Source organism: Salvelinus namaycush, chromosome 34 (genome assembly GCF_016432855.1).
Source record: "Salvelinus namaycush isolate Seneca chromosome 34, SaNama_1.0, whole genome shotgun sequence".
NCBI lineage: Eukaryota > Metazoa > Chordata > Actinopteri > Salmoniformes > Salmonidae > Salvelinus > Salvelinus namaycush.
The window spans coordinates 9,183,682-9,197,709 of NC_052340.1; the positions used below are offsets into that span (position 1 = coordinate 9,183,682).

At 40.5% G+C, this 14,028-nt stretch overlaps 3 protein-coding genes across 4 annotated transcripts; 2 read left to right on the plus strand and 1 right to left on the minus strand.

Annotated features, from left to right (window-relative positions):
- Window positions 1–625: 625 nt before the first annotated feature.
- Window positions 626–3,901, plus strand: LOC120028961 (calcineurin B homologous protein 2-like). The gene is made up of 7 exons (XM_038974241.1): window positions 626–869; window positions 1,488–1,560; window positions 1,668–1,748; window positions 2,034–2,158; window positions 2,267–2,328; window positions 2,699–2,821; window positions 3,080–3,901. The coding sequence occupies exons 1-7, from the start codon at window positions 854–856 to the stop codon at window positions 3,131–3,133; spliced, it is 534 nt and encodes a 177-aa protein (XP_038830169.1). The 5' UTR covers window positions 626–853; the 3' UTR covers window positions 3,134–3,901.
- Window positions 3,902–4,197: 296 nt separating this feature from the next.
- Window positions 4,198–8,800, minus strand: LOC120028962 (cytochrome c oxidase subunit 7A2, mitochondrial). The gene is made up of 4 exons (XM_038974242.1): window positions 8,672–8,800; window positions 4,965–5,051; window positions 4,485–4,569; window positions 4,198–4,371 (listed from the first exon to the last, which is right to left on the minus strand). The coding sequence occupies exons 1-4, from the start codon at window positions 8,684–8,686 to the stop codon at window positions 4,316–4,318; spliced, it is 243 nt and encodes an 80-aa protein (XP_038830170.1). The 5' UTR covers window positions 8,687–8,800; the 3' UTR covers window positions 4,198–4,315.
- A 285-nt stretch (window positions 8,801–9,085) lies between these two features.
- On the plus strand, window positions 9,086–14,002 carry rnaset2l (ribonuclease T2, like). 2 transcript variants are annotated; one of them, XM_038973733.1, is made up of 10 exons: window positions 9,086–9,263; window positions 9,594–9,725; window positions 10,059–10,116; window positions 10,209–10,276; window positions 10,426–10,483; window positions 10,566–10,633; window positions 12,570–12,683; window positions 12,801–12,849; window positions 13,217–13,297; window positions 13,585–14,002. In XM_038973733.1, exons 2-10 carry the CDS (start codon window positions 9,634–9,636, stop codon window positions 13,780–13,782), a joined length of 786 nt encoding a protein of 261 aa, XP_038829661.1. In that variant the 5' UTR covers window positions 9,086–9,263; window positions 9,594–9,633; the 3' UTR covers window positions 13,783–14,002. The 2 variants fall into 2 exon arrangements, with proteins under 2 accessions (XP_038829661.1, XP_038829662.1); XM_038973734.1 differs by having other exon boundaries at window positions 9,087–9,263; window positions 9,647–9,725.
- Window positions 14,003–14,028: the final 26 nt, after the last annotated feature.

Sequence of the window (14,028 nt, forward strand, 5' to 3'; positions counted from 1 at the left end):
CAAAGGACCACTATAACAACGTCTGCAAAGCATGTTTGATTTGCATGTAATACATTGTATTGGACAGTATAGTGATGGTCAGGCTACTCAGGAGCATACAGGCTAGTAGCCTATTATAATCATTAGGTTAAAGATTCCATTATGTAATGGATTAGTGTTGGTAGCAAGCTATTAGGGATGATATAAGGGCTCCCGAGTGGCGCAGCGGTCTAATGTGCTGCATCTCAGTGCAAGAGGTGTCACTACAGACCCTGGTTTGATTCCAGGCTGTATCACAACCGGTCGTGATTGGGAGTCTCATAGGGCGGCGCACAATTGGCCAAGAACAAAGAATTTGTTCTTAACTGACTTGCCTAGTTAAATAAAGGTTACGTTTAAAATATATAGCTATAATGCAAATATATTAATCAAAGATCCACTTTGCTATATATAATGCTATCCATGTTGGATAGTATATCCAGGCTATTGATAAAATTCTATATCATTCTTGGAGATCTGTTGTAGGAACAGACTTTGACTTTGAATGTGTGTTCTTGAAAACATATAAATCACGACCCCATTGGTCATTTGAACCCCTTGGTTTAACTGCCGTTGGGTAGATATGATGTCTGTCAATAGCCCTGAACTGCCTGACTTGACGTTCAATAAACCCTTGCTCTAGTCGAGGATATTAACGTTTATTTCATAGCTACACTCGTTTATCATTTCTCAACAATAGGCAATGGGAAGTTAGCAGGAAAATTTGAAGTTCCGGGACCTGACGTTTATTTATCGAGTGAAACAGATTTTGTTTTCTGTGTAAATGGGCTCGACAAACTCCACCCTGTCAAAAATTCCAAACGTCGAAGAATGAATGCAAGAAACGGGTTGTAAGTTCTCCGATGGGTAGGACTGTAATTTAGGCTACTATAAAAATTGTATTGAGATTGTCATGATTATACAATGATTTCATAGTTTATGCCAAATTCGAAGACAAATCTTTGAGTGGGCGTATAACGGATTTCATTATAGATGTTATTGTGACAGCTGTATGGAGCTCAGTTTTTCTTTTGCTTCTGTTGTATTTTTTCATCAAAGTTTTAAAGCGCAGACATGTTGAAATGTGTGCAAATTATTAATCGCTTTTGCAACCATAAGATTGATGCTTGACAGGTGCGCAAATTGCGCGCGCAACTTTGGCTGACCAAAATACGTATGCGTCTTACCCAACCAAATACAGTATTGGATGTCTAAGCTTTGAACAGAGAGTTATATTGACAAATACATATGGCTTTGATAAGTTGTAGGAAAATTCATAATTTGGCCTTTAGGCTACTTTTATAAATGCTTGAATAATTCATGGAGTGTTTGCTTGAGTGGTATCCAGAGCAATGAACTGGCCTCTATATGGTTATTGCATATATTGATTAAATTATTTGGTGTGCCACTGTCCTGCCCCATTACTAATAGCATGAATCTATGGTTCTCTTGTTTTCTCTTTATCATAGTCACCCCTGCACACATTGTTCGACTTTATGACCGTTTCGAAGCATTGGACAAGGAGAAGACCGGCCTTCTCCGGTAAGTGGTGGGACCATGTCAGCTTTATAGAGTTGACTAAAACAGTGCATTTCAGAATAACTTATGTCTGAATGTCTTGTCTTTGTTTTATCCCCATTACTGTGAAGCCCACAGGACTTTGGAGCCATTAATGGGTTGGCGATGAACCCCATTGGGGATCGGATCATTGGGGCTTTCTTCTCTCCAGGGTATAGAACAACATTTCTTCCATGTTTGAGTAACATTGCTGACTTGATAACCTCCCCAATGAAATGGTAAGGTGAAGGTTAATGTCAATTTTCGCTGTAATAAAAAAGTCCATTCTTTTTGTAGGTCTCCTTAAAACAACAGAGAGCACAATCAACAAGACTAAATATTTATTCAACTTCAGTTGATTCTGTGCACCAATTTATTTATATTTTTATAAAATGTCCATGTACCCTGTACTTTTGGAATGTAAGCGGATTCTGGTCTTAAAATAATATTTCTCTCAGACAGGAAACGGTGGACTTCCACTCCTTTGTGAGGATCCTGGCCCACTTCCGGCCTGAGGACAAAAAACGTCCCAAAGATCCCAGTATGCCTGAACCTGTCAACAGTAGGACCAGTAAAATCAAGTGTGAGTCCTCTGGCAGATATTTTTTGTTGTTGTGGTTGACTCAAAATAGATTTTAGCAATCAAATTCAACTCAGTCAGTTCTGCCCTGATTTTTCTCTTTCCTTTCAGTTGCTTTCCAACTATATGACCAGGACAAGGATGGCAAAATCTCCAGAGCAGAGCTTCTACAGGTCTGTAATAACTGTTGGCTTTACTGACAATTATACTCTGTATGGTGAGCAACACAATATACCACCAATGGTTAGTAATGCAAATTGTTTCTCTGTTGTAAACCAGGTCTTGTATGTCCCTGCAATTGATGGCTAAAATGCCTACACCCTATACCAAATGTATTCAAATCTTACACTACGAGGTCCGGATCCTGCTGGTTTTCTGTTCTACCTGATAATGAATTGCACCCACCGGTTGTCCCAGGTCTAAATCAGTCCCTGATTAGAGGGGAACAATGAAACAAGCAGTGGAACTGGCTTCAAGGTCGGGATTTGAATTTGAGGAACCTATAGAATGAAGCCCATTCGCCAATGGGTTTGGGATGTACAGGTGCTGCGGTCCATGCTGGAGATGCAGGTGACGGAGGAGCAGCTAGAGAGCATTGCCGACCGCACCATCCAGGAGGCTGATCTGGACAAGGATGATGCCATCTCCTTTGAGGAGTTCCGCAAGGTACCACCGGGAAGCGCTCTAACAATGAGATATCAACATGGGCCATTGCAGCACAGTGCAACCAGAATACTAAGTCATACACATAGAAAATTATGTTGGCCATTTCTGTAGTCAAACGGCATACCGTACGTTGTACGATGACAGTATTTTGCCTCTCCTCTCATATTCAGTGGCTGCATAATGCTGTATTTGATTGTGATGTAATATACCAATTCCACCATTCGTCGGTCTATCTTTGGCTTTTCTTTTTCCCTACAGTCCCTGGAGAAGGTAAACATCGACCACAAGATGAGCATTCGCTTCCTGCGCTAGCTAGAGTGGTTGCATTGGGTCAACTGACCGTTCACAGAGATGTAGCCCACTTTGTGTCTACTCATCCCTCCATGGTAAAAACAAGGCATCTGCAGGGAAATATTACTATATTACTGATTCTTTTATCTGGATGACTAACACTAAATACCTTAAATGACTGACTAATATGCTGTATCTTAATATGTTTACTGTATACTGGAGTATGGGGATCATGTTCCAAAGTATAACTGCACTATAGGTCTAATGTATAATTACATAGTAACGGCTTTTATATAATACAGTAAAATATAATTTAATAATTTGTTGTTGTTGCAGAACCTACATTTTAAATTGGGTTCGTTTTTACAAGGGCAAACATAAGCTTTTATGAAGGGAAACTGATACTTGAAGGTCACTCGACTGTAATACGTCTCTAGATGTAGCAGTCGTTGTCCCATTACCCTGAACATGAGAACTATACATATGTCTATGAAAGTGATACAATATTTCTACAAATAAATATTTTTGTAAATGATATCATTCATTTACTGAGTTGCTTATGAGGAGAAAATGCAATGAAACTTAAGCTTGGCTATAATTGTGATTCAATAGATTTGATTTTGAGAGAATGACAGTCCAACAAAACTAATGTCTACATTTTGACCCTGAGTTATGAAAGGGTCTGATTGTGACTGACTGGATAGCATTGACCTAATGTGTGCCAAAATGTATTTCTCAAATCTATGCATTTTTTTGTCAGAAACATGGAATCTTAATGAAATAACCCTGTTGGTGGGTGGAGTGTTGTTTTGTAACTGATTTTCACATTTCAAGCGTCAGTACATTTAGCTTTTTGATGTTACTGATTGAAATAGTCACACCTCTTGTTGCTATCTACGGCCATGTAACACAGGGATATTTCCAAAGCTTGTCCCCTGTGAAATGTTCCTTATAATTTCTCTGATTGAATACAGAGTGGCAGGAATAGATATTTTCAATGAGGTTAAGGGAATTAACACATGGGCGATAGAGGGAAATATTTCTTAAGTGGTTGACATTTACACACACTGACATTCAGGCTTTCCTTGAGACAGAGGCATAACGGAGAGATTTATTCTGTACAGAAATTGTACCATGACATTAGAAGAAGTTCAGAAAGTGGAATTGATTCAAACAATAAACACATGCATTAGCAGGGCTTCCTCATTTGCCCTTAGGCTGACAGGCACATAGAATCCAGAATAAGGAGTATCCAGTGCCTAAAAAGAACAGAAAGACACAATGATTAGAACATATGTGATACGGCATAGAAAACCAGCACCACAATACTCCAAATGTACAGAGTGCGTTGACGGAGGAATGTAACGTGTACCTGCGAGGGTGATGGTCATTGTTAGACGGTAGAGAAGGACATCAGTGGTCCCTCCCTTGATGTGGACTGGCAAGCCGTTGTCCGCCTGCAACCAAAGTCAGGGTTCAAATACCTATTCATGATCATGAATCATTGGAGGCTTTTATTGTAAGCCAAAAATAACTTTGTGATATGTGATGATGAAACCAGACTGAATTGCATTCCAGACCATTAATCTGAAGAACTGTACAACTATCCCCTCTGAGGTGCCAACCAACAACGGTGGTTCTCAGGCAATTCATCAAGCTTGCAACATGACACATACAGTAGATCCCAATCAGGTCAATGTTGCTCTAAAGTACTTGATTAAACATGTTCTGCAGACACTGATGAAGGTTGTGCTGCCAAAATCACATCTAAATTCACTGTTATTAAGACGCCTCTGGTTTTCTTAGTTTGGGATTGTTTCTCATCCAGGTGTCCTAACGATGTCATGCTCACCTGGAATATCTTCTGATGATCTGGCACCTTGTTCTTCATCTGTTTGGTTGTTGTGCTGAAGGCTCTGGTAGCCAGCCGGGGCAGCTTCTGAAAGGATCCCACAGTCACAAAATCACCCATGTTACCCCGTGCCAGCAAAGGATGTGAAAGCTAGATTAAAAATACAGGGTTTATACCAAAACATTCCTTTGCATCCCTTACGGCCAAATGTGCAAAACAAATTGGTTGGATTCTTGATGGGACATGCTGACTGAGCGGCTGAGGCTAGGTGCTGTTTTCATAGTGTTTCTAGTAGAATAAATCATTTGATAATAGCATTTACTTTTTCGATTCAACACCTGTTTTTCTCCTTTCACTTTAAGAGGGATGTGATACTAGCCTGTTGTTTCTTGTAAGAGGAAAGAGCTATGGAATAATCTTTGGGTTACTCTTACTTCCCTCTCCGTTGAAATAGTATACAGTCTTGGTTATGAGAGGAAGTACCCCCTTCTGTTTTAGACATTTTGAGTGGTTTGCATACACTGAAAAATGAGAGTCGCAAACGTTCCTTTTTCTTTTCTTTCAACAGCATGCAGGGGGAAAATTACACAGACTTTGAAGTGTGTATCACCTTCTTCACTATGTTTAAGACATTCTGAGTGAATATACAATTTTGGCATCTTAGATACGCTTTCCATCCAAAGTGATGCTAGACATCAAATATGCTTGATTAAATCAACATCCTCCAAGATACAAAAACCAACCAAAAGCCTTCTCTGTAAACAAGGTAGAGATTCAACTTCCTTTGACAGATAATCTGTCACTCCTAATGAAATATGAAATCAGACCGAAATTCTTTAGATATTCTGTAAAAGGACACTGTCAAGTGCATACCGGTATTTAACCATTATTGTCAAATAGATAATCTGTTGAAAATCGGGGTCAACCCATACCATTTGTTCCGACCCATTATGTTTATTCATTGTAACAGGACTATTTCATCACTGGGGACATGTGTTCTGAAAGAAAGTCATCTCTTTTCAAGTTTTTAATCTATTGATCTTGGTATCACGTAAACATTCTCTGTGAGGTCAATCTCTTACTACTTTTTACTATCACAGGCAAAAACCTTTCCATTTCATTGAAGACCATTTCGTATACTTGTATTGACTTGGGTTCTGTCCCTTTAAGAAAACTGTGCCACAGTGTAATATCTACCAAGGTCAAATTGGGGGCCTGAACCAGCGGGGCGAGAACTGGCATTGCTGCCAGCCAATGACTGCCACTCAACCTGTCTAGAAGAAAAAGAAACGCACACCTATGTAGGCGAGGTGCTGGCTAGCGGAGTAGAAAACTTGAAAAATAAAGGAGAGCCGCACACTCTAGGAGCTCAGATGCAAAAATATTTAATTACCAACGTTTCGACAGGCAAGCTGTCTTCATCAGGGTACAATCACAGACACTGCGGGATGACTCGTTTATATATAGTGTCAAGACACACAGGTGTCTGTAATCATGGCCAACAGTGGCCTAATATCATTGGTTAATTACTCATATTAAAACGGCATAGAATGAGCAACATACAATTAATACAAATGGATAGCATACGATCATAGACTCACTAAAGACCACACAAGCCTACAAACAACCACAATGGCAAAGTCACAACAAACACAACAATCACAAGAATGGCTTCAGATCAAAGTCCACATTAAGACCAAAGGGAGCAAGGGTCTTTAAATTAAATATCCAAGCAGCCTCTCGTCTTAACAATAAATTATCAAGGTCACCCCCTCTCCTAGGGAGGGTGACATGTTCGATGCCAATATAACGCAAAGATGAAATCGAGTGGCCTGCCTCCAAGAAGTGGGCCGCAACTGGGTAGGTCAAGTTTTTGCACCTAATGGTGCTACGATGCTCTGAGATACGTACTTTTAATTCACGCTTTGTTTTACCCACATAATTTTTACCACAAGGACAAGTTATGAGATAAATAACTGCCTTAGTGGAGCACGTAATAACACCTTTGATTGGGATCGATGTCCCTGTTTGTGGATGTTTGAAGGATCTGCATTTATAAGTGCCATTGCATTGGGCACAGCCATTACACTTATAATTACCATCCAATAGGGGCGCAAATAGACGTTGTTCATGAATATCTTGGGGGGTTAAATCAGAGTGTACCAATTGGTCTCGGAGATTTCTGCCCCGCGAAAATACGACCAAGGGAAGGTCAGAAAACACATTACCGAGACTATCATCGGATTTAAGAATATGCCAATGTTTGTGAACGATTCCCTTAATTTGTTCAGAGCGCTTTGAATAGCGGGTAGTTAAAATGCAAGAATGCGTCTTTTTGCGAGACTGCCCTTGAAAAAGGTCATGTCTCGTTTTGTTTTGAATTTGAATTTTGTCAATGGCATTATTAATCTGATCATTTTTGTACCCCCTCTCCTTGAACTTTCTTTGCATCTCAGCCATATTTCTGTCGAAATCTGATTGTTTTTTGCAAATTCTTTTGATTCGACAGAATTGGCTGTAGGGCAAACTATTTTTCAAGGGAAGTGGGTGACAACTGTCAGCCCTCAACAAACTGTTACGATCAGTAGGTTTCCTGTAAAGATCAGTGTATAGAACATTATTTTCACACAAGATCAGAAGATCAAGAAAACTGATTTGACGTGTATCAGATTGCATAGTAAATCTCAAATGTTCAGAACAGGAGTTAAGGTCAATCTCTTACTACTTTTTACTATCACAGGCAAAAACCTTTCCATTTCATTGAAGACCATTTCGTATACTTCTATTGACTTGGGTTCTGTCCCTTTAAGAAAACTGTGCCACAGTGTAATATCTACCAAGGTCAAATTGGGGGCCTGAACCAGCGGGGCGAGAACTGGCATTGCTGCCAGCCAATGACTGCCACTCAACCTGTGACATCAACCAATTAGAGTACATATTTTGGAGGGAGAGAGGAACATTAAACCCTTCCCCTTGGACTGAATTCCATGTGTGTGTGTATACGTGTGTGCGTACGTATGTGGAAGCTATATGTGGACACGGCACAGTTTGCTTAGAGAAACCATAAAGGACCGATAGAGGAAATGTGAATCAATAAAAATATACAAGACTAATATACCATCGCATTTTTCCACCTCGCCGAGAAGTGAGAGGGATATGACCTCTCAGAAGGAGCCTGTAAACTACATATTTTAAAAGATCAATAAGACCCAGTTTGTATTACATTTTCATCTGAATGACAATATGAGTCCAATACGACCTCACAGAGAGATCATCTAGACAGATAGTAATATATCTCTGTAACTGCATTTCTCTAGAATGACATCAGAATCTTCTGGGACCACCCTTCTTGTTTAACTATCTAAAGTGGTTTATATGCTGGCCTTACTCTCAGTCGACCACCGGGGCAGAGACGAGGCCCGCAACAGGTTATTTGAGGCCATAGTCTGTCTAACTTATCCCCCACACATACTGAACTGTTTTTATTTATTTGATACTTAGCAACAAGTAATCAGGAAACAGATATCGCTACAGATTTTGCCTTCTACTCTCCACATTAATAAAAGGCTGTACAAAGGTCAGTCCAACTGTTCTCTTTCCAAATAAGATCCAAGAATCTATTAATAATATTTTAACTCTTTATATGATTCAGATTACTACTGGCAGCAGAGAGAAAAGAAACATTTGGAAAAATTGTTATTTTTTACCAGTAGGTGATTCATGGTGGAGGTTGTACTCAGTGTGAAGCCTCTTGCTGCTTGTCTAGCCGTGGCCTGTTCAAGGGCGCAGTCACATATTGCAGCATTTCTGAATGCCAGCCAAACTATGGTCACCAGGAGAGACCAAACTCTGCTCAAGCCTTCCCACCAATGGTCTACAATTGCTTCTTTGGTAGCCGTTGTTCACATTGATTTCTGCTCTCACACATCATTAAATATACATATGTTTATTTGAATTCAAATGAAATTCTTTATGGGCAAAATGTATGCTGCTCATTGACAGTTTGTACTTAGGTGATCTCATTCCTGTATTTGCATCATTCTAATGTATTCACTTGCTTTCAGTGCACACCGTCCATCTTCCAGTTGTGTGAATAATATTCTAGAAGAGTCTCAAAACTAGACACTCTTAGTTTCATTTCTGTGTTGAGGTCCTCAGAAAGAGGAACCGAGTCTGTTGTCTCACCTCTCCCCAGCTGTGATCATGAGATCAGGCAAACAGAGTGTTTTGGTTTAGCATTTTTCATTAGCAGGGAACTGTCGTTATAGATCAGTCACACATGATCATTCACTCTCTCTGGTAAGTCTCAAAACACATTTGTTATAGTTGTTCTATAGGGCTTGTGCACATGTTGTTGGTGTTTGTAGGCATACGTGTATGGCTCTAGCTGTACTTGTTTGTAGTTAGAGACGTAAACAAAGATAGTAAGATTTAGCAAAGTGTAGACAACCCCTGACTCAACAGTAAGGCATGCACCTGTGAAATGTATGATACCTCTTCAACTGGCATCTAACACAAGATGTTAGCACATCATTTGTTATGACATTTCTGTGAATTGACTTGGTAGGCAGTTTCTTTAGTGTTTATGAGAACAACATACTTCACACTTTTTTTCACATGCAATTGTAGCCAATATATTTAGGTCACACACTCCTAGACTAGCATCAATATGCTTTCACCAGTGCTGCTCATGGTGGCCTTGCTGACTGTCCTTACCGTCACCATGGAGTCTGACCACTGGACAGCAGACCAGCAGGAAAAGTAAGATTGGGATCTTGCGTTGTAAATACTTCAATCCAACAGTGAAATGTAGATCGATCAAGTGCAGAAGTTGGACTTCTCCATTTAAGTTGAGTTATTTTCAACTTCTATAGTACATTGTTAATTTTTGACTATAATACTGTCTTTTGGGACAAGCATAGTTGCATGTCAATCAAATCAATTTATAAAGCCCTTCTTACATCAGCTGATGTCACAAAGTGCTGTACAGAAACCCAGCCTAAATGTGCCTCTATCGTGAGTGTGATGTACTGTTATGTTGAAATATTAAATAGTCTTGGGCATGAGAATACAGAATCCTTCTATCTCTCCCAGGTTCTGTACATGGCAGTGTTTGAAGTTTACTCTGCAGTGGCCTGGGAGTTTCTGTTTGGTGAGTTCAACCACTTCTCCATAGCACTTCATCATCCTCATCGTCGTCAATCACCCATTCTTGTTATTCTAACTCAATCTAACTCTGCACAGGGTCTAAAGAATTCATCACAATGCAGAATACCTCCAAACATCCAGACGTGGACTATCCATGGACTATGGTAAAAATACAAACGTTTGGAGTTTAAATGAATTATATATACCCATTCATTTTTGTCATTCCCTATCAGAATAAAACCTTTTGACTGACCTTAATAAACTGAATGAGAATGACAATTCATATCTGATCATTTTTCGATTTTTGACCTAGGCCTTCGAAAGCTCATACATGTTGTTCCTGCTGGCCAATATTCCACTCTGACCTCAAGGTAAAACATGTCTCTGGTTACAGTCACCATCGAAGGACAATGAAGAATCTGTGTGTTCAGAAGACATTCCTCTTTCTTTCAGGAGCTGGACCCCGAACTCTCTCAACTTTGGCCATCCCTACTCAAGACCCAATCCAGTTTTCTCTTCTGGTAAGAGGCAGGATGGGGGTCAATTTTCAATGGAAGTACATTTTTCACATAAAAAGCTTCTCCTTTTCAGTTTATCGAGAAGTCATTAAAAAGAAATGGCCTTTTTTTAAATTATTGAATTGGAATGTCAGTTTCCTTCCTGAAATGACTGGCTTTAATTCAAATTTACCCCAACCCCAGGTAAAAGGTCTACTTACCAAATTTGTTTCTTCAACCTTTACACTACCTGTTCCCCCATCTCTAATATACAGTGCATTCAGAAATGATTCAGACCCCTTCACTTTTTCCACATTTTGTTACGTTACACCCTTATTCTAAAATTGATTAAATTGTCCCCCCCCCTCATCAATCTACACACAATACCCCATAATGATAAACCACTAACAGGTGTGTTAGTGTATTAAAAAAAAGAAAAAAAATATCACATTTACATAAGTATTCAGACGCTTTACTCAGTACTTGGCTGAAGCACCTTTGGCAGCGATTACAGCCTCGTGTCTTCTTGGGTATGACGCTACAAGCTTGGCACACCTGTATTTGGGGAGTTTCCCCCATTCTTCTCTGCAAATCTTCTCAAGCTCTGTCAGGTTGGATGGGGAGTGTCGCTGCACAGCTATTTTCAGGTCTCTCCAGAGATATTAAATCGGTTCAGGTCCAGGCACTGGCTGGTCCACTCAAGGACATTCAGAGACTTGTCCCGATGCCACTCCTGCGTTGTCTTGGCTGTGTGCTCAGGGTCATTGTCCCGTTGGAAGGTGAACCTTCACCCCAGTCTGAGGTCCTGAGCACTCTGGAGCAGGTTTTCATCAAGGATATCTCTGTACTTTGCTCTGTTCATCTTTCCCTCAATCCTGACTAGTCTCGCAGTCCCTGATAAACATCCTCCCAGCATGATGCTACCATTACCATGCTTCACCGTAGGGATGGTGCCAGGTTTCCTCCAGATGTGACACTTGGCATTCAGGCCAAAGAATTCTATCTTGGTTTCATCATCAGAGAATCTTGTTTCTCATGGTCTGAGTCCTTTAGTGGCTTGTCTGACCACTCTACCCACCATAAAGCCCTGATTGGTGGAGTGCTGCAGAGATGGTTGGCCATCTGGAAAGTTCTCCCATCTCCACAGAGGAACTCTGGAGCTCTGTCAAAGTGACCATCGGGTTCTTGGTCACCTCCCTGACCAAGGCCCTTTTCACTCGATTGATCAGTTTGGCTGGGCGGCTAGCTCTAGGAAGAGTCTTGGTGGTTCCAAACTTCTTCAATTTAAGAATGATGGAGGCCACTGTGTTCTTGGGGACCTTCAATGCTGCAGAAATGTTTTGGTGCCCTTCCCCAGATCTGTGCCTTGATACAATCCTGTCTCGGAGCTCTACGGACAATTCCTTCGACCTCATGGCTTGGTTTTTGCCCTGACATGCACTGTCAACTGTGGGACCTTATATAGACAGGTGTGTGTCTTTCCAAATCATGTCCAACCAATTGAATTTACCACAGGTGGACTCCAATCAAGTTGTTGAAACATCTCAAGGATGATCACTGGAAACAAGATGCACCTGAGCTCAATTTCAAGTCTCATAGCAAAAGGTCTGAATACTTATGTAAATAAGGTAAAAAAATAAATAAAAATACATTTACAAAAATTGCTAAAATCATGTTTACGCTTTGTCATTATCGGGTATTGTGTGTTGATTGAAGATGGGAAAAATAATTTGATACATTTTAGAATGAGGCTGTAACATAACAAAATGTGGAAAAAGTCAAGGGGTCTGAATACTTTCCGAATGCACTGTACAACATTATTTTCTCTGTTAGATTGACTGGAAAGGTTCAGAGGTCCCCACAGAATAAAAGATATTACTGTATTCCGGTTTGCAGAATAAAATGTGTTACAGCTGCATAGCAGAGCGTGTCACTGAATGTCCCTGTGTTTCTCCAACAGGAAAGATGAATGGATCAAACATGGCTCTTGTGCTGCTTGTGTGGAGGGCATGAACTCTCCCTTGCGTTACTTCCAGATATGTCTGAAACTACGCGGGCGCTTCGATATTGACCGGTCAGCCCCACTGTTCACATTCACAAACCTAACCTGCCTGTTTCACCATTACACATAGTCGAACCTCTTGACGGCTTTTATCCTGGCTAAGCTACCTGTTCTCCACCTGTTATTCAGAGCCTTGGAGGACGCAGGCATAAAGCCCTCCTGTAACCAGTCTTATCCAGTAGGTAGTCACTATCACCTTGGGGAATGGTTAAGAGACAGCTATAGGCATGCATTGTGGTGTTTACAGAAGCTAAATTACAATGCTTTCATGTACAGACTGAGACACTACATCCAAATAAGGATATGAAGGCTATAATTCAATTATCTATTATTGTGTTTTTGCAGAATGGTTTTCAGTAGGATCTTATAAAATAGAACCACTTAAGTGAACTTGTTTGGTTGAGATCAGAAACAGAAACTCTGAGAACATGACAAATAATTTCCTATTTATGACAAAAAAGGCAATTAACATTGAACTTAAGTTTACATGGGGAAGTAGAATGAAACTTGAATTCAGTTACGGTATTGTTCTGCCATCTGTTCAGTACGATAAAGTCAACCATGCTCTGGCCCCAGTCATTGGAGATGACCCCGATGTCCAGATTCAGTGTATAAATGATGAAAAGGTAAGCTAAGAGCTCGGTAAGAATCCATAGCCTGTCTGCTCCATCATGCCAGCTCCTTGTCACTCAAGTGTCATGCCAAACCTTTTGGAATAGGCAAGTGCAAAAACAAATCTGGGACCAAGCTAGAGTCACTGTAGTATTGTACCAAACCACACATTATCACCACTTGAGAGTTGTTTGCCTTTGGTGTAATTTGGCAGTGGCACTGATGCTTCCAAGATTTTGCAGATGTAGAGAAACTGTTTATTTGTGGGTATGTAAATGAAATCCCCCATCACTTCCCTCAGGGACGAGAAATATTGGTCCAGGTGAAGATCCCTCTGTCTCAAAACCTCACCCTTGGATGTCATCACGAAGAGGACCAGGGAGCTGAACCAGAACCTACCCAGCTCTGGCACACCTTTCCTGGGCACCCCTGTCCACAGGACTCCCCTGTCTTCTACTTCCCTATAAACCACGACCGCCCACACCAGCCATGTGACTAGTGTTACGTCTGCCCTCAACACAGACGGGGCTGCCATGCCTGCTGGCTTAACCTAATAATAAACAAGTTCTTCAATTGCAGGGCTCACATCTTTGACACAGATTACATTTAAGGCACTCGTAATATGCAGGCACTTTATGTCCTTTAAGTATTTTGGTTTTGCAAACATGCTTTTGGTGAGTCCAAATATACATTTTGTTGGCAAAATAAATGAGTATTTTAAAGCACCTTATTGTTGCGTATATAT

Excerpts from the sequence above, each read along its gene's own strand:
- rnaset2l (XM_038973733.1), top strand. The coding sequence starts at position 9,634 with ATGCTTTCACCAGTGCTGCTCATGGTGGCCTTGCTGACTGTCCTTACC. Across the intron at positions 9,726-10,058 it reads ACAGCAGACCAGCAGGAAAA|GTTCTGTACATGGCAGTGTT; the intron begins GTAAGATTGGGA and ends TATCTCTCCCAG. Across the intron at positions 13,298-13,584 it reads AGTGTATAAATGATGAAAAG|GGACGAGAAATATTGGTCCA; the intron begins GTAAGCTAAGAG and ends CACTTCCCTCAG.
- LOC120028961 (XM_038974241.1), top strand. Across the intron at positions 1,561-1,667 it reads GAGAAGACCGGCCTTCTCCG|CCCACAGGACTTTGGAGCCA; the intron begins GTAAGTGGTGGG and ends ATTACTGTGAAG. Across the intron at positions 2,159-2,266 it reads TAGGACCAGTAAAATCAAGT|TTGCTTTCCAACTATATGAC; the intron begins GTGAGTCCTCTG and ends CTTTCCTTTCAG.
- LOC120028962 (XM_038974242.1), bottom strand. Across the intron at positions 4,570-4,964 it reads ATCATCAGAAGATATTCCAG|GCGGACAACGGCTTGCCAGT; the intron begins GTGAGCATGACA and ends CTTTGGTTGCAG. Across the intron at positions 4,372-4,484 it reads AATGACCATCACCCTCGCAG|GCACTGGATACTCCTTATTC; the intron begins GTACACGTTACA and ends TGTTCTTTTTAG.